Source organism: Temnothorax longispinosus, chromosome 3, assembly GCF_030848805.1.
Source record: "Temnothorax longispinosus isolate EJ_2023e chromosome 3, Tlon_JGU_v1, whole genome shotgun sequence".
In the NCBI taxonomy this organism is placed as follows: Eukaryota; Metazoa; Arthropoda; class Insecta; order Hymenoptera; family Formicidae; genus Temnothorax; species Temnothorax longispinosus.
This window is the reverse complement of record NC_092360.1, coordinates 20871265-20893811: the sequence shown is the minus strand read 5'-3', so window position 1 is coordinate 20893811 and position 22547 is coordinate 20871265. Positions and strand designations below refer to the sequence as shown.

Here is a 22547-nt window from a genome sequence, read left to right as displayed (position 1 = left end):
TTTTTCTGAATATGTCGACGATTTTATAAACATTGAAAATAATAACGAAGAACTTAATAATTTTAATCAAGAACTAGACCGCAGGATGCAGTTGTTTAATGAGATATTTCCTATAAACTAAAAAAATAACAGTCATAATTACAATAATTTATTACTTAATATTTGTATAGCTTACAAAAATTGGATTTTTTTTAAATAAATTAAAATACATGTTTTCTAATAATATTATTTTTATAAATATATTTCTTTGTAATAACAACTTATAGTAACATTTATGCTTATTTGTATTTTATCAATTTACTTTACCGCTATTATCACAATAATAAACACTTTATATGTGCGTCCCATACTCACTTTCTCTATTAACAATTTAGTTAACAGTTTATATGTCATACTATATATTTTCAGTGCTAAAAATGAGTATGGAAACACATCTCATATGTAAAGATTTCTTATATCTAAAATACTCAATATGTAATTATTTTTAAACTTTATAATCATTTAGTTATAGTTTTAACTTTAATCATTTAAATGTTAGTTTCATGAAAATAAAAAATTACAGTTTTCATTTCTTTTTACGCCAAAAATAAAATTATATTACTGTATGTTTATTTATTTTGAATCATATATTTTGTTAGAATACTACTGTAGATATATTAAATAAATGAGCAAATACATAAGTCAAATAAAAATTATTAAACTTAAAAAAAACAAAACTTTGGCGTTACATATTTTAAAATAACAGTTTTTAAAATAAAAATTATATTAATATTTTTTTATCCATACAGTAAAAGAAATAATTAAGTATAAATTTATATAATATATAAATTATACATACAAAAAATAACGAATTTGTATATAGAATAATATGCAATTTACATTTAAATTTATATTTTACTGTATGAATAATTATAATTGCACAAAAACTGTGTAAGTTTTTAAAAATTATTCAGAATCTGAAATTTCATTTTTAATTAATTTTTTTAAAAGTTTGTATTTTTCTTTTTCTATTTCCATTAGTTGTGCATGTCTATTTTCTTTTTCTCTTAATTTTGCTGCAAAATATTCTTTTTGTTGTTCAATTTCCTTTTCTTTTAAATTTTAAAGTAATACGTTTTTTTTTTTTTTTTTTTTTAATTTTAATATTTCTTTTTTTTGCTCAAAAGTTGCTGCATGTTTTTCATCGTTGAGTTTGTCACGTTCAGTTTTCGTTTTTATATATTCCAACCATTGGTTTTCAATTTCAACTTTTGTCTTTGCTATATTAGATCCAGTTCCGTGCAATGGACGTTTCCTTTTATTTGATGCAGGACTTTGTATTTCACTGTCACTGGATGTAGTCATTTGTACATTTTCATTGGAACATCTTGTTAATAAAGTGTTAGCATTTTTTGAAGTCAGTAAAGTGTTAGCATTTTTTGAAGTTATTGTTGAAGACTTATTTGAATCACGTTTTTGTGCGGATGAAGATGAAGACTTTCTTAAATAAGCCAAATTGGATGAAACAGTATGACTTGCAGCAGCGTTTCCTTGTTGGCCAAAGATCTCATCTAGTTGATCGTACCATTCAAAGGTCATTGGACTTCTTCCTGACTTACAGTTATTATCAACGCATTCCTTGTATTTTTTTATTAGAGCGTTCATTTTCCAACGAACCTGATCTGTAGTCATCTAAAATATAAAGTTATTATTTATGTATGAGTTTATAATTATATAGAATTTATGACAATCTAAAAAATTTTGCACGCTCTAATATTTTATACCTGTATTCCAAAATTTTCTTGTAAATCAGTAGAGATAGCTTCCCATATTTTAGTTTTTCTTTTTGGATGATCGAGCATTTCTATTTTCATTTCATAAAGACTGAGAAGTGCTAACGTAGTATTTTTATCCCAGACTGCAGCTATAAAAAATGAACAAATTATATTAAACAATACAATTCATTATTAAAGTTCTATATCTCTTTAAAAGAAACATAACCTTACGTTGTTTATTTACATGTGTGTTACATGTTTCCGTAGATAAATTTTCATTTATAGATGCACTTTCATCGCAGGTAGCAACTATAAAAAATGTACAAATTATATTATACACATATTAAACAAATAAAATTGAATATTAAAGTTTTATTTATCTAAAATTTATGCTTACGTTGTTCATTATCACTTTGTACAAATAAATTATTTTCTTCATCCATAAAAATTTGTTTTCCAATAAAACATGCGTGATTTGCGGCTTCATCAAGTAATACATTTTCCTCACAATATTTGCACTTCATTTTCTTTATTTTCTAATTTAGCAAAATTAATTACAGAACTATACAAAATGACATTTAGATAGTTATATATATAATAACAGAAAGTATTTTTTTATCTCCAAGGTTGTAAATATTAAAATTTTAAAAGTTACTGAAATTGGTAATCCTGATTTACGACACAACATCTCGAGTATCTCGACTTTGCTTCTCAGCTGTGTCGAGTTGTGTCGTATTGTGTCGTTGTAGGAAAGCACCTATGTCGACACTGTGTCGCACTGTGTCGTCTGTGTTGCTTGCTGGAAAGCACCCATGGTAAGTACGAAGTACGCGCGGAGCGAAACCGACCGTGACTCTTTACGCGACGCGACGATTAATTACTATTATACTTATTTTATTTACTGTTTATTACTACGTTTACGTGAGTGTTTATACATACGGGTTAATAACCTATTTACTGTTTACTACGTTTACGTGAGTGTTTATACATACAGGTTATTAACCTATTATACAATATTATTTCTTATTTTTATATTGACGGCAGGGAGCTGATACTGAAATCAAGGAGCCTGTTCACACGAGGCGTTTCTGCTGCGCGATTGCGGCCGCGCGTTAATAACGTTTGCACGAGCCGCACGCGCGTACGCGAAACGGCAGTAACACCGTATAATCGTGCCGGCGATATACTGAATTTGAATTGCTTCGTGCTCTTATCTGGAGATTTCGTATCCCTACATCGTGTTACCATTGCACCGCTGCCGGAACAGAAGGTTCTCTACGCTTAACAGAAAGTGACGACTGACACGTTCGATCCCGACTTCGTTGATCGCAGAAGAGCTGGACTCGAGGTACGTTTCCGATTTGCACGTAACAGTATCGTGCGATGAATGTTGTACCCAATTATAACCTCAAATGAAGTTGTGCACGTTGCTAGTAACGCTGTCTGTAAAAATTTGCGTGAAAGAATATATATATATATATATATATATATATATATATCTTGATATATAATCATATTAACACATTATTTTTAGACGTAGCTGTTGATGAAAGAGAATTAGATGGTGACTTAATTTTGGGAGATATAGGTCAAGGATTGCCATTTAAAGCTGGTACGTTTGATGGGGCTGTCAGTATTTCTGCGCTTCAGTGGTTGTGCTATGCAAGCAAAACTTTGCACAATCCTACAAAACGTTTATATCGTTTCTTCTCAACGTTGTATGCATGCCTGTCAAGAAGCGCAAGAGCAGTGTTACAATTCTATCCAGAGAACGGTGAACAGGTTGAATTAATCACGGCACAAGCCACAAAAGCTGGCTTTTATGACGGTGTGGTTGTCGATTTTCCGAATAGCGCAAAAGCAAAGAAAATGGTCTTGGTTTTAATGACCGGAGGAGCTGCTCCGCTTCCAAAGGCACTAGGCGTAGAGAACGAAGATAGACAAACCGTCGCTAATTCAAGAAGGTTTGATCCTCTCGTAGTCTGTTATATCTATTATTTCTCTATTTTACCTTCCAAAAATTGTGATAATTTTTTTGTACATAGGGAATACATAAAGAAAGTCAAGGGTAAATCATTGAAGAAAAGTAGGGACTGGATTTTAGAGAAGAAAGAAAGGCGGCGCCGGCAAGGAAAAGAAGTTAGAGATGACTCCAAATATACTGGACGAAAGAGACCCGGGAGATTCTAATTGTAAGATATACTTCGTTAATATAAAAAACATTATTTTAATAATTTTTTTTATAATTTATAATGTTAATTATAAATAAAAAAATTGATAAAATTGATCTAATTAATTTTTGTCTGTTTCTATATAATCAATCTACTACTTAAAAATAATATATGCATAAAATATTTTCTTTAGTAACGAAAAATATGTGCCTAAAAATTTTTTTTGTTAAAGAATATCAAACATGAAATTTAATAATCGTGACTGTGCATAAATGTTTGTGTAAAGGGGAATATTTTCCTTTAAAAAGGATATTAGGATGTTAATATTATAATGTTAATATTTATAATGTTAATATTACGGTAATAATAGACAATATTAATAAGAGATCAAAGAATGAGTTCAATATTTTATATTTTATTCTTTACGTAAACATAAATTGTGAAATACTCTGTTGTACTACAGTAGGTATTAATACTTTTTCTAATTCTTCATGATCCAACCCTGGTATTTTACGTTATTGTTGATATCTCCATCCATATGTTTGGCTAAGAAATAAAATATTTTAGCACCATAACTTCCTTGCTCGCAAAGCTTCTTAGGATATTTGTATTTGTAGAATCCGATAGGTGCATTTTCATAAAACTTCACTTTTATTGTTGCACCACATGTATCTTGTAATACTTTCTCCGCAGTCTGTAAAAGAATTGATAAAAAACATTTTCAAATCATTTTTTTGTCCCCATTAAGATATTCACATGCAAAATTAGTTGTAGAGAGAAGTTGTAATATATTTATTCGGCTAAAATTGTTATTTTAATTCTTACTCGTTTCTTTATGTTTGAAATGTATATTTATGCAATATATATAAAACTTTGTTTATTTTTTAGGGCAGTAGAACAAATATTGGCGTGATTGTAACATCATTAATTTTTGCAGAAAATTATATGTAGATTTAACAGTCTGTTAAATATAAATATGACAATGTATTTATGCAAAAAATCTGTACATTTTTAAACTCTACGTATAATGTATTCCAATTTTTATAATGTGCGGCGGAATGATTCCTTTATGAAATTACCATAGATAAACCTTTACAAAGTATGAAAAAAAATGTTAATAGAGAATTAGGCAGACTAAGCAGGCCCATTGGTACACATGAGCTCGGAACGTACTTATGACATGTCACGGCGCAGGATACGAATAAGTACGACCGTGAATGAAGGAAATTATATAATTTTATTAATAATTGTAATACAATAAATAAAAGTTGAAATATATATAATGTCCGTTGATTATACATTGTACCCATGTTTCGCATGGATTTACAAGAAGAAATTTCCTGCTTCGACGCGTGTAAAAAAAAAAGTACTTTCTGCTTCGACGCGTGCATGTAAATAAAAAAAAAAGTAAAGGAAAAACAAAACGTTTGCAGCCTTTTTTCATCACAAACGTTGTGTGTGTGTGTGTGTGTGTGTGTACGCGCGCGCGCGCGTGTATCAATCAAACATTTTACCACATGTTAAATGTTTGATTGATAGTGCTACCACCACATCCACCACGTCCACCGTCGTATAATTCTCCGAAATTTGGAAATATGATCTTATCTTTATGTTAGTATACCCAAGTTAGTACTTTATAGTACCCAAATTTCGGATCTGATTATACAGGGTGGACAATTTTAATCCATCCAGTCGAATATCTCGAGAACCAAGCCCGTGAGAAAAAAATGTTTCAGACAAAAGTTATTTGGTTTCGAGGGGGCCATAAGATGGTGTCATTGGTTTAACCATGGATGGTCGTTTAAAGCTCATGTAAACGACACCTTTAATTTCTTAAATGGAAATCCCTATTTTTCAATGCATATTTTTGTAGCTAATCTCGAAAGCTTTTCAAAATTAAGAACTTTTGGAACTATAAGGCTTGAAAGTTCTAGTATTTTGACATAAAATACAAAATATCTTGTAAAACATTAAGTTTTCGGTACTTTTATGCACAGAATAATGAGACGAATCGGTATGAAAAAAAGACATAGTTGCTTTTAAGAAAAAGTATGCAAATGCGTGTTGCAAATTACATATTTTTTCTTAAAAGAACTATGCCTTTTTTTATTTCACGAATAGCATATATACTTGCAGGAGGGTAAAATAAGATACCTGTTAAAGTTTGAGCCCTTAATATTAATTAATATTAACAGGTCGCTTATTGCGATTTTTTATTTTTCATTTAGTAAGATAGAAAAAATTTTATAACTATCTAACAAACAGTAATACAGCATTGCTTCACATAGATTTTTGTAGTAAATTTATCGCTTTACAAAAAAAATCTCTTATCATTTTTTCATAAATTCAACCGTTCAAAAGATATTCAAAGTTAAAGTTTGATAAATTTTATAATATCGACTATCAAAAATTATGAAATAATCAATACATATTTTTGTAGAAAATTTAACGATCTACAAAAAAGGTCTCTTATATTTTTTTTCATAAATATAATCATTTAGACGATATTAAGGTTTAAAGTTCAGTGTATAAAAATTATTCTTTTCTTTCATATTATAACAAAATTCTGAGCTTTATTTATTTAATATGAAAAAAAAAGAATAATTTTTATACACTTTGAACTTTAAACCTTAATATCGTCTAAATGGTTTTATTTATGAAAAAAATATAAGACCTTTTTTGTAGATCGTTAAATTTTCTACAAAAATATGTATTGATTATTTCATAATTTTTGATAGTCGATATGATACAAAATTCATAAGAAGCAAAAACAAGTTTTATAAAATTTATCAAACTTTAACTTTGAATATCTTTTAAACAGTTGAATTTATGAAAAAATGATAAGAAATCTTTTTTGTAGAACGGTAAATTTACTACAAAAATCTATGTAGAGCAATGCTGTATTACTGTTTGTTAGATAGTTATAAAATTTTTTTCTATCTTACTAAATGAAAAATAAAAAATTGCGATAAACGACCTGTTAATATTATTTTCTAATTTACCTAAATAAAAATCTTCTTCCTGACCGATAAGTCTATCGACCAGTGTCGAAAAAGTGAAAGTTACATTTCTCTGATATATATATATATATGTCATATATATTGAGAGACGTCGACGTTAGTAGAAATATCTTAATATAATATTTTCACATTTCAACTTTGCGTCGCAATATTTCCGCTCGTAGGGCACGTAGCGAAAAAATAAAAACACGGCCTTTGGCTAACTCGAACGTGAGTACCCCATACGTACAAGAGTAAAAAGTACCAGTTAAAATACAGATAGCGAATTGGTTTTAGTCTTAAAATGTTTCACAATTTATTATTTTTGGAAAAAGTTGATAAGAAATAATTTTTACAAGCAACATAATATAGATGCATATTTTACATAAAAGCAATGTCCGGCAATGTACATATTATATATATTAACAACTTCAGAGACACATTTCTTTATAAGGTGTAATCTTTTTCTGTTAAGATTAAGATGCGTAACACTACAAAAAGGCGTGATATCCGTACAAAATTACCTTTTTCAAAAAAAAGGTAAAAAAAAGTGCCAAGTACACGCATAGTAGTGTATATGTATTATGCTGTTACCTCGAAAAAAAACAAAGTGGTAGTATTATACCTCGAAATAACACCCTGTACATACTGTTTATAAAATGCGTAATACTACAAAAAGGCGTGATATCCGTACAAAATTACCTTTTTTAAAAAAAAAGGTAAAGAAAGGCGCCAAGTACACGCATAGTAGTGTATATATATTGTTACCTCGAAAAAAAACAGTGGTAGTATTATACCTCAAAAAAATCTAAGTAACAAGTGGTAGACGTAATCTTTGTATCTTGAAAAATCTCGAAAAAACCTAAACAGTAGTATCTTTACCTCGAAAAAAAACAAAGTGGTAGTATTATAGCTCGAAAAAACCTAAGTAACAAGTGGTAGACGTAATCTTTGTCTCCAAAAATCTCGAAAAAACCTAAGCAGTAGTATTTTTATTTCCAAAAAATTATTACTTAAGTGATACACATCACAAAATTACGTTACCTTATCAAAAAATGAGTCGCGCTTCAAGTGATCTATTATTACAATTACAAAAAAGAAATGATATCTCTTTTTAAATTACAGCGCCAATTACAGAGAACATATATTTTTCGAGATACAAAAATTACGTCTACCACTTGTTACTTAGGTTTTTTCGAGGTATAATATTACTACTGCTTTTCTTCGATTAGAATAAAAAATTGAATCATGAAGAATTACACAGAGGTAACAGTACAAAATACAAATATTTTATTAAAATATTTAAACCCAACAAGGGAATACAAGGTATTTAAATACAAAGTTTATATATGTATTTTAAAAGATTTAATCGCATCGCAAAGAATTACAGAGGTAACAGTACAAAAAATAAAAATATTTTATTAAAATACATAAATTTTTCTTGTCAAAAAACTTGGCGCTGCTAGAGAGAGAGAAAGAGAGAGAGAGAGAGAGAGAGAGAGAGAGACCTTTTACAAATGTAGATATTACTTATCTTTGTACATATCTTGAAAAATCTCGAAAAAACCTAAACAGTAGTATCTTCATCTCGAAAAAAAAAACAAAGTAGTAGTATTATACCTCGAAAAAACCTAAGTAACAAGTGGTGGACGTAATCTTTGTATCTCCAAAAATCTCGAAAAAATCTAAGCAGTATTATTTTTATTTCCAAAAAATTATTACTCAAGTGATACACATCACAAAATTACGTTACCTTATCAAAAATAAGTCGCGCTTCAAGTGATCTATTATTACAATTACAAAAAAGAAATGATATCTCTTTTTAAATTACACTTGTTACTTAGGTTTTTTCGAGGTATTACCACTGCTTTTCTTCGATTAGAAAAAAATTGAATCATGAAGAATTACACAGAGGTAACAGTACAAAATACAAATATTTTATTAAAATATTTAAACCCAACAAGGAAATACAAGGTATTTAAATACAAAGTTTATATATGTATTTTAAAAGATTTAATCGCATCGCAAAAAATTACAGAGGTAACCGTACAAAAAATAAAAATATTTTATTAAAATACATAAATTTTTCTTGTCAAAAAACTTGGCGCTGCTAAACCTCAAAATTAGGTCAATCTTTAAAGTATTCAGTGCGAAGGACAGTTGACGTAGCCCTACGTTGTTGGTTGCGGCTTAGTTGCTACTGTGCCCCTTTGATTTTTTCAAATATAAATTTTTTTATAAATAAAATCAAAGAAATATTTTGCTATATTTACTTATAAGCATCTAATACTATCTACAATTCATTACATTCATAGTAACTTATGCTAATTCTAAATTAATGTTAGTAGAAGTAGAAGGCGGTAGTATCATCGTAGTTTTAATTTCTTATGAAAAAAATAAACTTAATTTAAATTAAAATTTTAAATTTCTTGCAGAAATCAGTAACCTCTTCACCGATTCTCGTCAAATTCAATACCAACCTTCCTTTAATGATACTCTATCCATCAAAAAAATTTATCTCAATATCTCAAAATTTACGGAAATTAGAGCAATCACTGATAGTCCAGTCAACGTAGGAAAACACTTGGAAATTTCTCCTCGAAAAGTAAACTTTTTTGGAAAGTGTTCTTTTGGGTTTCAGAAAACATGTCCCAAAAGTTTACCAACGTAAACCCTGTGCTAAATGTTTTATTTAACAAAAAAGACCGAAAAAATCGGTTTTTTGAGTATAACTAAAAAAACATTAATTTTATGAAAAAATAAACCATGCCAATCGAAAGAGGAGAAAATTTTACTGAAGAAACATATCTAAAGTTTTCTTAATATTAATATGTGTAGGAGTAATAATTTTTTAATTAACGCTTTAAGGTGCGAATTCATGGGACGCTCGTTTCAGCGTATCGCGAGATCACGTGATTTCGATCTGACGCTAGCATCAAGCAAAGAAAGCTGGATTTTCTCAGCTTTAAGCGTCAAAGCCAAAGCCGCGCGAAGACGCCGAAATTTTGACGCTGTTTTCCTTTTCATGAATTTCAATTGACGCCGGCGTCAATTGTGGTCATGCGACCTTCTTGCCGCTGAAAATGAGCGTCGAGCGTCAGCATGAAAAGGCACCTTTAAAGTGCGTCAATGCCGTCCCGTATGAAGCCGCCTGCAGAGTACGCGGGCGTGCGCGCACTTTTTAAAAAGAGTTGTAACTTTTGATTGGATCGATAGAATGAAATTTTACAAAAAGCATTCGAAAGTAGACGTAATTTACTAATTTTCAAGTGGTTTAGAAAAATTGAGAAAGCATTTTGAATATATTTAAATCGAATTTGAAGAGAGGCGATGTGAAATTTTTGACTTATTTTACTAATATCATTGCCATTTATATAAATTTGCAGATTTTCACTTCTAAATTAAAGCATTATATTCCTAAAATATATGCTGATAACATGCAATAAGTGAAAAAAATTACAAAAATTTATTTTTTAAAAGTTGGGACCTCAAAGTTGATAGTTTTCTTGAAATTTCGTTATTTCAAAATTGATCAACAAGTTTGACTGCAGATATTATTGCTTAGGAAATAGATATTGAAATTTAATAACAGGGTTTTTTAAAGCTGAAAATATGTACTTTAAGATGATACATGTTTTATTTGATAAACAAAATATTAAGCAGGTGTATTTTTCAAAAAAGTACATAAAAATAAATGTCAAACTAAAAAATATGAAAATTTCTCTATTTTCAAAGTCGAAAAAGTAATAGAAAAAATTTTTTTTGAGAAAATAACTTATATGGGATGTTGTAGCTTGGGTCTTAAACTTTAAGACTGTATATTGGAAATATTTTTTTGAACTTTTATTTTAGTGGCTACACGCAATTTAGTAAAAAAAAGTCGTATTTACTGTCGTTTGTACTGTTGTTCGGGGTAATCTTAGAAACTATTGGACCGATTTTGAAAGTATTGTATATGAAGTAGGGGTAGAATTTTCCGGGGAGTGCTATAGGGTGTATAGTTTTTTGTTACCGATCTTCTGGAAACCGGTTTTTCTAATTTCTTTTTTTGGGAAATAATTGACGGAATCTCAAAGAATTATATATGAAAGGAGTAGAATTTTCCGGGGAGTGATATGAAGTGTATAATTTTTTGTTACCGATCTTTTTTGGAACCGGTATCCGAAATTTTTCCAACTTTTCGGGAAATAATTGACCGAAAATACAATCTTAAAGAATTGTATATAAAACAGGGGTAGAATTTCCCAGGGAGTGCATAAACTGTATAAGATTTCTCGGCTCGCGCGCGGAGAACCGCAGCGTGCGAGTAAGCGGGTGTTCGCTGCAAACAAATGCTACGCTGTCTCCATCCTTTTTCTAACATTCTTTTGTTTTAAGAATCGTTCCCCACACAGCACATAATATTGCAGAAATATTGCAGCAATATTATTTTTTCATTGCAATATTACAATGAAATATATCAGAAATATTGCAGCAATATTACTGATATATATCAGTAATATTAAAATGTCCGCGAAAATGAATATCAGTAATATTACTGATATATATATCAGTAATATATCAGTAATATATTAATAATATTACGGTAATATTACTATAATATTTGCGTGATATTTGTATAATATTGCTAGAAATTAAAAAATCATTTTAATAATTTTTATTAAATTTTATTAAATTATTTTTAATAGTATTGTTACATACAATTTTAAAATAATATTGATATTGTAAACGCAATAATATTATTTGTGTAATATTAGATAATATTTATTTAATATTGCTAAAAATTAAAACATTTTAATGAATATTATTAAATTTTATCAAATTGTTATTTTTAATAATAATATTACATACAATATTAAGAAAATAATATTGATATTATCTTTCTATCTCTTTCTTCTTCAAAACTGCTCCATGCTACTCTGCACTGTATGAATTTTCACTGATAAAGAATGACGTAACACTATAACATAATACAAAAACTGTAATTATTATTTATATCTAATTACACAAGGTGAGTTTTATTTTGTATGCCAATTATCTTCACTAATTATCTCAGAAAGTATTGGTTTATTGGAAAAATGTTTCAGATAAAAGTTGGAGGGTTTATGGAGGAATAATGGATGATCTTATTAGATTTTGAGTCTGGAACCCATGTTGAGCCCAGTAGGGTCAAAGTCAAATTTTTTAAATAAAAACTCCCTTTTTTTATTACATCATTTTTTTCTACTAATTAATATAAACAACTTTTGTCTGAAACATTTTTTATTTGCCTTATACTTTTTGAGATATTCAAGAAAAATTTGGTAATTTTTTTAATATTTAGCTTATATCTTGATAAATGCTTATCGGAGGGGAAAATGATACAAGACTTTTTGACTTGATATGGTCTCAAGAATATGCTATTGCAATAATACCCTAATTTCTTTAAATATTTGTGTATACATTTTCTTGAAGCTTTCATGTGTACACAATTATTTAAAGAAATTAGAATACTATTGCAACAGTATATTCTTGAAACCAAATCAAGTGAAAAAGTCCTGTACCACTTTTCACTCCGACGAACATTTATTGACAAACATCTATTGTAAGCTAAATATTGAAAAAAATACGAAGTTTTCCTTGAATATCTCAAAAAGTATAAGGCAAATAAAAAAATGTTTCAGACAAAAGTTGTTCATATTAATTAGTAGAAAAAGATGATACCATAAAAAGAAGGTTTCTATTTAAATAATTTGACTTGGATCCTATTAGACTTAACACAGGTCCCGGACTCAAAATCTAATAAAATTGTCTATTGGTCCTCCTTGAACTCTCCAACTTTTATCTGAAACATTTTTCCAATAAATCAATACTTTCTGAGATAATTATAGCGGAGATGATTGGCACACGAAATAAAAATCACCCTGTTTATACATAATTACATATTAAAACATAAGAGTACGGGGTTAAGTATGACGTGTTCCGATATTCACTGTCTATACTGAAAATCTATGGTTAATGTTATACATACACTTTAGATTTTCAGTACTGGATATTAAAATATTGGAACGCAGTTTATACCAAGTTTAAATTTTTCTTACTTATGTATCTAATAAATGAAGCTGTCGCTCAGAAGAGTTTGATAGAAATCAAACTGCTTGGTGCTGCTCTGCATAAACTTCCTCTGATGGAAAGCAACGTCGTAACACTGCAACATAATACAAAAACAGTAATTATTATTTACATCTAATTATATATTTTAAACATAAAAGTAGGTTAAGTATGAATCTGTATTGTGATATTCACTATCTATGTATACTGAAAATCTGTAGTTGATGTTACACGTATACTTTGGATTTTCAGTATTGACGATTAATATTGGAAAGTATGGTTTATATCAAATTTAACTTTTTCTTACTTACATATCTAATAAATAAATCTTTTGCTCTTCTATCAAACTACTTGGTGCTGCTCTGGACTGCATAAACATCCACTGATGGAAAGCAATACTGTAACATATAGCATAAGAACAATAATTATTATAAAATCATGTAAATGGTTAAATAATTATGGTTAAATCATTTAATTAATGATTAAACTGCTTTTTAGTAGATTTGGGATCGGCATATTTCTATCACGTATCTCCAACTAAGAGCTCCAGTTGGATTAAACTGTTAAAAATTTTGAGGTTAAGTTAGCATCAAGATTTAAGTATGAAGCCGTTAATAAATAATTTCATTAGAGACTCGTTCAATAAGGTTATAAAGGCAAATATATGTATTTTAAGATGATCATTGAAATGATTTTTATGATATTAACGTGGTTTTTGCAGACCATTATGCCACGTAATCTCTATTTTTGGATTTAAAGACAAATCGCCAAATATATATGTACAATGTACATATTAGTAATAATTATACAAAAATACTTTTAAAAATATTTGTGTGAACAATATTTATTAAATAAAGAAAAATTACCTGAAATTAACACGATTGTTTCTGTGCGGTGTCGTACACGTGATTGCGTGGTCCCACGGAGCCATGCAAGAGACAGCGAGAGAAGACCGGGAATGGTGGGGGTCGGTGCTGTGACCAAGCGCCAAGCGCATAGCCACACACACTAGCGTTCTTCCCTCCACTTACGCACTCAGAAACGTTCTGTTTATCCGTGTGACAAACTCGTAATTTGAAAAGTTTAATATTAATTATATAAGAAATATAAATTTTAAATTCTATATGTGCAAAAGGCACATTCAGGTTGACAGGATGAAGCAATATTGCGTGTGGCAAGAGATGGCGCAGTAATCGAACAAAGACAGATGCCCTCGTCGTTTTAGACAAGGACAGATATAGATACTATGACAAAGAAAACAGAATTAGAAATGTTGACATACCGACGTCGAGGAAGTTCAGCCTTCACTTTAGGATCCCCTTAAGAACAATAATTATTATAAAATCATGTAAATGGTTAAATAATTATGGGTTTAAATCATTTAATTAAGGATTAAACTGCTTTTTAGTAGATTTGGGATCGGCATATATCTATCACGTATCCCCAACTAAGAGCTCCAGTGGGATTAAACTGTTAAAAATTTTGAGGTTAAGTTAGCATCAAAGATTTAAGGGTGCATTCGGGGAGACGCTATTAACGCTATAAACGCAAACGCTATGAACTTCGTTCGAAGAGCCAATAGCGCGAATTAGAATGCGCCCCGAACGCAGCTTAAGCGCCAAAGTATTTGTGCCTTTCACCTCGAAAATAATAGCGAAAATAGCGCGAGGATGACGTCACGCTGCCTTTACAGATGACGTAGCATCGTAATTACATCTATATGAAGCGTAACGCTTATTGATCGTGGTCGTAAGCAATAAAGCCGTAAACCGTATATCTATGCCCCAATACATCTATAAACACATTTTTCTTTACATGTCGGGAAAGCTGACAAGTTAGGTTATATGTTGTAATAGTTTAATAGTTTGATTAAAAATATATTTATTCGTACACAGGTATCACTTTGGCCAGAGCTAACTAGACAGTTGATGAGGACCGTTGTCAGGACCGTGAAATTTATAAAGAATTTTTTCAAGGAGGAAGTAATAATTTGTAGACGTATTGTCTAACTACGTGTAGAACTACGAAAAAATTCATAGCTACGTGCTTGGTACTAACAGGTATGATATTTTTATATGTGACACTTCCTGCATAAGAGCATGATTCTTAATAATTGCTGCCAGAAATACTTCTCAGGCTACGGTCAACGTAACGCTACAAATGCTTCGAAGCATTCCTCTTCTCTTTTCTTTCAATGAAGAAAGAAGGAGAAGAAGAACGCTCCAAAGCATTTGTAGCGTCACGTTGACCGTAGCCTCAATGTATGCAATACATATATGTATATAGGTACGTATATAATAGATTGAGCATTCTCATTGAAAAGCTTCAGGCAAGATCTAATATTTTATATTATATTTTATATTATTATATATAATAATAATTTAGAATTTTGTAATAAGTAAAAAAATTAGTTTTTTTACAAATAAGTATAAAATGTTTTAATTTGTCACTTACAGATGCTGTGAAAAAGCGGTACAAAAATATTGATGATCGTATCATTGAAAGTACAATAATTGATTGGTTCCGGCGAGCATCGGATAGGATTCCGAAGATTCGCGATGAGACAAAATAACTTCTATCGAAGTTAATCTATCTACGATTTTCTATCTCGTACGAACCGCTGTGGTTCAAGAAGAAGCAAGATCCGTACACGGACAGCCGTTGTTTCGTTTATAATGGCGAATATTGGGATCATAAGAGCAGAGGTGACTGGTTGCGATGTCCAAACATATTTTAGTTTGTTATATAGATAGATTCCATTGTGTGATGTGACTTTGTCACATACACATGCAGTGTGCAGAGAAATTTTGTTCAAAAGTGACGGTAGCCGAGATTAGAAGTCGCGACCGTTCGCGGTCGAGACTTTAAATACTTATGAAATAACGTTGACGTAATAATGGGGTTATGGGATATGGTTTAGCAATTAATTCTTCCGATGAAGTGGCCGAAACTTGTTGGCAACTCTGACATGTGCAATGTGTAATTTGTACTTGCATGTCATCGCCATCGCCTATTCTTTAACTCTTCTATCTCTCTCCCTTTCCTCCCCCCTTTTTCTTCCCCGTCTTTCTTTTCGTCTCTTCTTTTCTCTAGTACTGAAGTAATATTTAGTCCAACGTGATGTTTGATTAACATGCGCTTGCGTGCTCTTTTTTTTAAGATTTTGCGTTGAATTAATGAATAGTCAACCTTGAATTTTTCAGTTCGATTTGTAAGTGCGTTTTATTATACATATTAGGTATATGTATGAGTTCGTAAAAAATCGAAACTCAGGCAAGTCAAATGAATTCCGGATATTTTTAGCCTATAAAACTGAGAGATAGCAATAAGACCGTATAGAAAAGAAAAAAAACCTATTGTCATTAGAGAGGAAGGATTTCGAAGTTACATGTTCCACTTTATAATATATTCAGTATTCTCAACTTATTTTTAAACGAATATGAATCTAGTTTTCTAGAAATTAATCCGAGTTTAAGTTATACCGCACTCAATCGGTGCTGCTATATATACGAAAATTGTGTGTATTTTATTATTTTTAATCCATTATTGAAAGTATTTGTGTAAACGCAGATAGATGTGCAATGAGGACTAATCGAGCCGACATTTGACATGAATTAATATAAAAGATGCGCTGATTTTTCTTTTATATATGATCTTTTACATCATTTTTATAGAAATAAAGAACACCTCCATATCTTAAGAAGCCAATTGAACTTCGACACGCATCGGTATTTGTAATTTTTCCCTCGTTGCACACTTTCTGCTTGACCTAGTGTCACAACAAAGAATAAGTATGAAAAATATTCGAAGTGGAAAAATAAATCCTGACGGTATTTTGTACGTGAATTCGAAGATCCGTGCAACTGCACACGTTCAAAGGTTTATTCAGTGATTTATGAATACGCGCGCGCGAGAAGATAGACATTTGTTCAACATTTTACACACGTAATATAACGCCGACGACGATGATGCTTCCAAGTTTGGCCAGCGTTGTTCTATGGAAAAAAGGAGGAAAAAAAAGAAATCATGCCATTTCACGTCCGCACAGATTTCAAGCACGCTAGAAGCTACGCTTTAAGTTTTTAATCAATTTTAGAAGTGTTTGGAAACATCTAGTTATTTTTTATCAAAATGTTTTTATTTGAAAATAAAACGCACAATAAAATAGGGTTTAATTTCTTGCCTTTGATAGCAAGAATTTAATATGGCCGTGATGACTACCCATGAGTCTTAAAAATGAGGAACTTTCTTTTTTTATGCTTCTTTTACCTATATGGTTCTATATGCAGAACATAGTCAATAGTTTTTGTAATAAATGTTTGCATAACTATATATACATTTTAGCTGTACTATATATAAGCATTTATAAGCTGTGTTTTTTTATAATAAAATAAATATTAATCTGATTTTACTTTCTCGACCATTTCGCGAATTTAATAATCTCTATAAATGCTATTTTCAGAAATATCCATCAAAAACGTCTACACTACATCCATTTTACATCCTGGGGGCCTATCACGTATCTTTTCACGAGGTAAAAATGCGAAAAGTGAAAGAATTCACTAGAGTATACTATAATTTTATTGGTTGAAATCTAAATCTGTTCACTTTTCGCATTTTTACTTTGTGAAAAGATACGTAATCTAGGCCCCCTGGAAGGATATAACAATATTTACTGGACGTCTTTGGGTGATACGATGTACCGCCCAAAGACGTCCAATAGACATCGTTAGTACGTACAATGACATCTATTTGACGCCTTTGGTACGTACCATGTACGTACCGTTGTACGTACTAACGATGTCTATTGGACGTTTTTGAGCGCCACATTTTTCGAACAAAAAGACGTCTACTGGACGTCTTCGGTACATCTTCAGTACGTCATATGACGTACAGACGGGACGTCGTTTAGACGTCTAAAAGACGTCGGCGTGTTGCATGGGATATAACACTTACATCAAATTAAGAAGTAGTCTACCACGTAAGGCAGTTGGCTCACGATCCAGAGGTCCCGAGTTCGAATCCCACCAAGGTAAGTGTGTTTTTCAAATATCAGAAAATATTTATAATTATAGACTGCATCTTAAGAAACAAATTTAGTTATAAAATAGTAATTAAATTTCGAAAAAAATATTTTTTTTTATGCCGAGTAAATATCAGAAATCGAAATATCGGTGAGTAATTCAATACTAAGCACCAGTAATTCTGTGTAGTATTAATCACTACCTATAATATTTATCACTACCAGTATTTTCCCAGTATTTCCCAAATAAATATTGACAGTATTAAATCACTGAGATTTTAAGTATTTAGTCAGTAATACTTTTCTGCAAGGGTTGTGATTTTTGTAAAAATCAATTATTGGGTGATAAAATGCCTTTGTTATCAGAACTAAAAAGTAGAGGGCCATATTTAAAACCATCTGATGATGTATACAGGATTTGTAAAATGTCAGAAACAACTATCCGGCAATATACAAATGAATTGCGAAAAAATAAAATTAAACAATTTTTAACAATTACTATATATCGTAGATTATTATCTCCATTTTCTAGTGATGCTATGCAAAATCATATATTATCTCAAGATGTACTTGACAATCATAGAACACAATTGTGTAAACATATAATATCATTATACATAAACGTAAGACTGTTTCACGAAGCCAAAAATATGTCTATCAAAAATAATTTTATTCGTCAAAAATATACAAAACTTATTTTATTTAGTCATCAATAGTTTTTATGTGTTATGTTTACAAATGTTTATAATTTTAGTATTATGTAAAAGTATATAGTTTTAGTATTATTATAGTTTATATACAGATGTATATTATAAAAATCTTCTTTTCGTTTTGTTTTTATATGTCACTTTTATATTTTTAATTTTTGTTTTATAGCATAAGGGAGACAATAAAAATAAATATTATAACTGTATCATATTGTTTCTTCTTTTAACAGATAATTTTTAAATCTTATTATTAAATACAGCTTTTTAAGTCTGCGGTGGATTTGCTACTACCAGAGAGAAACCTGAGAGCGGCCATCCGGCTTCGGGGGACGTCTGTCCTAATCTGCCCTCTGAGAAAGTGGACGTCAACGGCGTTACGCTCGGTAACGATCAGAGAGGACTCGGGTAACGATACATGGGTTCGTATCCATGCTATGGTTCGTGTCCGAACTACTCAGATGGAGGGGATTGCTGGTCGCGCAAGCCCTTCCTCTGTCTGTGTACGCTAGACCCTCGGCAAGCTTCGAGCGGGGAGAGAAGGGCAGACATACGATCTGCTGTCTCTCTTGAGCTGTGACGTTGCCGCTTTGCACGGGTCGGCTTGCCGGCTATACCACGATGCCACGCATTTCGGGTATCGCGTCTCGTGTCTCGCCGAGTGCCGAGTCTCGAGTTGACAAATCGACGATACGCTATACCCGCTATATACGTTACATTTGCTTGTATACAAATTTTAATTTTTATATTTATAATTAAATAAATATATATATATATATATATATATATATATATATGTATATATATTTGAAATTTATAAATATATAAAGATTGCAAATATAATTAATTAAATAAATATTTGTAAACATAAAAACTAAAATTCGTAAATGTAATGTATAGAAATCACCGTTCTATGCTTTTCTATCTAAAAAAGTCTTACATTAAAAACTTTTACTTTGCATAATAAATTTTAAATTTAATATTTAAATGCATACCAATAATTATATTATTAACTATATTGAGAAAAAAAATGGTAGTTTATAATGTTTCTTGCACTCTTATTAAATTTATTTTACCTATGCATGTTCAAGCGGCCAAATTACGAGCAACAACAGAAGGATAATTGGATAAAAATAAAAACACTTTCTTAAATAAACAATACACATGGGTAACAGTGAGTTCTATTATAATTCTCGTATAGTTCTGAACGTGTTCTAACGTTTATTTCTAAAAAGTTCTGACGATAAGCATTATTTATTCATATTTTAAATAATTTTTTCTTCATACCTCGGTCGAAAGTACGTACTTTCGTCCCTAATAGCAGGGACGAAAGTTTAACATTTACTCCCTGTGAAAAGTACACGCGCGCTCTCTATAACTTTAAACCTTAACGCCCTTTAACCTTAAAAATAGTCATCAATATTATTCTGTCAATATGTCATCTGATGAATCCGTAGACGAGGAAGAAGTTATACGAAATTTCGATGCAGAAGCGCGATTGATAATAAATACAGATACGTTGCCAAAGAAGTCTGTTGATCGATACAATCTTGTTTACGACACGTATAAAAAGTGGCAGATAGAACACAAAACTTCACTGTCAAACTGTGAAGAAAATAATTTGGTTGTGTATTTTAAGGACCTATCTAAAAAATTAAAGCCGTCAACTTTATGGAGTGTTTGGTCAATTTTGAAAAGCACATTAAATTCAAGAGACAATGTTAACATAGGTAATTTTCTTAACTTGAAAGCTTTAGTCAAAAATAACTCTGAAGGTTACAAACCGAAAAAGTCCTTGGTATTGAAATGGGATGAAATTTTAAAATTTATTAACAATGCACCAGACTATGTTCACTTAGCTTCAAAGGTTAGTATTTATATTAATTATTTTTATTTATTGCTTAATGTTTCATCTTTTTAATGTATACTTAAATTAATAATAATCAACTCATCATGACATGTAAATCTATTTCTATAATAATTGCAGGTTATTTTAATCTTTGGCATATGTGGAGCTCTTGTGGAGAAAACAACGGTAATAAGTATCTTGTTTCTATTCATGAGTCGAAAAATGACATGCCTCGACAATTTATTATCGGAGATCTTTTCTATAAGAAAGTTACTCAGTACATGTCACTGAGGCCTGAAGATCGATTTACTGATAGATTTTTTATCCAGTATCATAAAGGGAAGTGTCAACGTCAAGTTATTGGCAAGAATAAAATTGGGGAGACACCTCAAATTATAGCTGCATACCTAAACTTGGAAAATCCAAAACAGTACACCGGTCATTGCTTTCGTAGAACGGGTGCAACGCTTTTATCTAACTCAGGAGCAAGCACTACCATGCTTAAACAACTAGGTGGATGGAAGTCAATTACAATAGCACAAGGTTACTGTTTTATTTATTTAATTAGATTGTAGATATTTCCTATCATTTACTAATTGTATAAATACATAAAAATTTAATACTCTGTAAAATATTCAGATACTACACATTTTTAGAACGGGTGCAACGCTTTTATCTAACTCAGGAGCAAGCACTACCATGCTTAAACAACTAGGCGGATGGAAGTCAATTACAATAGCACAAGGTTACTGTTTTATTTATTTAATTAGATTGTAGATATTTCCTATCATTTACTAATTGTATAAATACATAAAAATTTAATACTCTGTAAAATATTCAGATACTACACATTTTTATCTTGATATCTTACCTATAAATAATTTAATTATTTACAGGTTACGTCGAAAATTCGTTAAAAAATAGAGAAAAAATTTATGAATGTATTACTAATGCTACTGTATCTAATGATCATCTGAATCCACAACCATCGACTAGTAAAAATTATTCTAGTGGCACAGTAACTGCAAATAAAAATTTAAAAACTACTGGACAAGATGTTAATTCCGATGATTTTTCTGATGATTTTATAATAAGTGAAGATGATCTAGTAACAATTGATAAATTAAATCAGTTAACAACACCGGAACCTCCAATAACCTCGATTACAACACGGACAAAAAGAAAAGTACTAACAGAATATATTAACCAATTACCTCCAACTCATTTTATGAGAAAACCACCAATTTCAGTCTTTGCTAAAAAACAAGAAAATGAACCACCGTTAAAAATGAGAAAAAGTGATGAAACTAATACTCATACTAGTAAACTATCATCAGAATGCTTATCTAAAAATTTAAATTTAAATAATCAAATCATGAATTATCAAAACTGTATATTTACCGGAGATATTACTTCTAACTACTCTAATATCAAGTTTGAAAACTGTGTTTTTTATGGAAGTTTTCTTAATAATTGTGATCATTCAAGTAAAAATGAAAACGATAAAAAAAAGCAATAAGAGTTTTTAGCTTATAATATGTTCTTGTTTATAAATTTTATTATAATTAATATAATTTGTTAAACTAATGAAAATAAATACATTTTTGATAGAATAGAATTAATTTATTTTTACAAAATATGACAAGACTTGACTCTTGGAATGTATTTGATGCCTGCCCCCCCGACCAGCAGCACTCGCTTCGCTCGTGCCGCAAATGTCGGGGGCAGGCATCAAAAACATGCTTATTAACATTTAAAGTTAAAAAAAGTAAAATTAATAACGTACTTTCGACCGGCTATGAAGAAAAATCGTATACACTACGCGGGCCAAAAGTTGAAATCTCGGTCCTGCTCGTCATGATGCCCTCGGCTTCGCCTCGGGGCATCATGACGCGCAGGGCCGAAAATTCAACTTTCGGCCCTTGTAGTGTAATATACTATTTATCGACCGAGAAAA

At 30.4% G+C, this 22547-nt stretch overlaps 3 protein-coding genes and 2 long non-coding RNA genes across 10 annotated transcripts; 3 read left to right on the top strand and 2 right to left on the bottom strand.

Annotated features, from left to right (window-relative positions):
• Positions 1-930: 930 nt before the first annotated feature.
• Positions 931-2360, bottom strand: LOC139809792 (uncharacterized). The gene is made up of 4 exons (XM_071772988.1): positions 2152-2360; positions 1986-2063; positions 1764-1903; positions 931-1671 (listed from the first exon to the last, which is right to left on the bottom strand). Exons 1-4 carry the CDS (start codon positions 2276-2278, stop codon positions 1102-1104), a joined length of 915 nt encoding a protein of 304 aa, XP_071629089.1. The 5' UTR covers positions 2279-2360; the 3' UTR covers positions 931-1101.
• Positions 2361-3141: 781 nt separating this feature from the next.
• Positions 3142-5219, top strand: LOC139810138 (18S rRNA (guanine-N(7))-methyltransferase-like). Its single transcript, XM_071773454.1, has 3 exons — positions 3142-3199; positions 3289-3718; positions 3800-5219. Exons 1-3 carry the CDS (start codon positions 3142-3144, stop codon positions 3942-3944), a joined length of 633 nt encoding a protein of 210 aa, XP_071629555.1. The 3' UTR covers positions 3945-5219.
• Positions 5220-11609: 6390 nt separating this feature from the next.
• Positions 11610-14121, bottom strand: LOC139809794 (uncharacterized). The gene is made up of 4 exons (XR_011731184.1): positions 13881-14121; positions 13326-13412; positions 13005-13111; positions 11610-11884 (listed from the first exon to the last, which is right to left on the bottom strand). It is a non-coding gene; the product is annotated as an uncharacterized lncRNA (long non-coding RNA).
• A 620-nt stretch (positions 14122-14741) lies between these two features.
• On the top strand, positions 14742-19019 carry LOC139809793 (uncharacterized). Of its 4 annotated transcripts, none has more exons than XR_011731182.1 (3): positions 14742-14848; positions 14910-15074; positions 15471-17420. It is a non-coding gene; the product is annotated as an uncharacterized lncRNA (long non-coding RNA). The 4 variants fall into 4 exon arrangements; XR_011731181.1 differs by adding an exon at positions 19005-19019 and having other exon boundaries at positions 14755-15074; positions 15471-18046; XR_011731183.1 differs by having other exon boundaries at positions 14813-14831.
• A 1276-nt stretch (positions 19020-20295) lies between these two features.
• LOC139809791 (uncharacterized) lies at positions 20296-22386 on the top strand. Of its 3 annotated transcripts, XR_011731179.1 has the most exons (4): positions 20296-20608; positions 20729-21133; positions 21230-21335; positions 21487-22386. XR_011731179.1 is itself a non-coding variant. In XM_071772987.1 (3 exons), exons 2-3 carry the CDS (start codon positions 20749-20751, stop codon positions 22107-22109), a joined length of 1008 nt encoding a protein of 335 aa, XP_071629088.1. In that variant the 5' UTR covers positions 20296-20608; positions 20729-20748; the 3' UTR covers positions 22110-22386. The 3 variants fall into 3 exon arrangements, 2 of the variants coding, with proteins under 2 accessions (XP_071629088.1, XP_071629087.1); XM_071772987.1 differs by lacking the exon at positions 21230-21335; XM_071772986.1 differs by lacking the exons at positions 20296-20608; positions 21230-21335 and having other exon boundaries at positions 20643-21133.
• Positions 22387-22547: the final 161 nt, after the last annotated feature.

What these genes read in the sequence shown, in the direction of transcription:
- LOC139810138 (XM_071773454.1), top strand. Translation starts at nt 3,142, where the DNA reads ATGTTGTACCCAATTATAACCTCAAATGAAGTTGTGCACGTTGCTAGT. An exon ending in CGTTGCTAGTAACGCTGTCT is followed by an intron (nt 3,200 to 3,288) that starts GTAAAAATTTGC and finishes CATTATTTTTAG; the next exon opens with ACGTAGCTGTTGATGAAAGA. An exon ending in ACCGTCGCTAATTCAAGAAG is followed by an intron (nt 3,719 to 3,799) that starts GTTTGATCCTCT and finishes TTTTGTACATAG; the next exon opens with GGAATACATAAAGAAAGTCA.
- LOC139809792 (XM_071772988.1), bottom strand. Translation starts at nt 2,278, where the DNA reads ATGAAGTGCAAATATTGTGAGGAAAATGTATTACTTGATGAAGCCGCA. An exon ending in ACAAAGTGATAATGAACAAC is followed by an intron (nt 2,064 to 2,151) that starts GTAAGCATAAAT and finishes CATTTTTTATAG; the next exon opens with TTGCTACCTGCGATGAAAGT. An exon ending in AAGAAAATTTTGGAATACAG is followed by an intron (nt 1,672 to 1,763) that starts GTATAAAATATT and finishes TTTATATTTTAG; the next exon opens with ATGACTACAGATCAGGTTCG.
- LOC139809791 (XM_071772986.1), top strand. Translation starts at nt 20,695, where the DNA reads ATGACATGTAAATCTATTTCTATAATAATTGCAGGTTATTTTAATCTT. An exon ending in GTCAATTACAATAGCACAAG is followed by an intron (nt 21,134 to 21,486) that starts GTTACTGTTTTA and finishes AATTATTTACAG; the next exon opens with GTTACGTCGAAAATTCGTTA.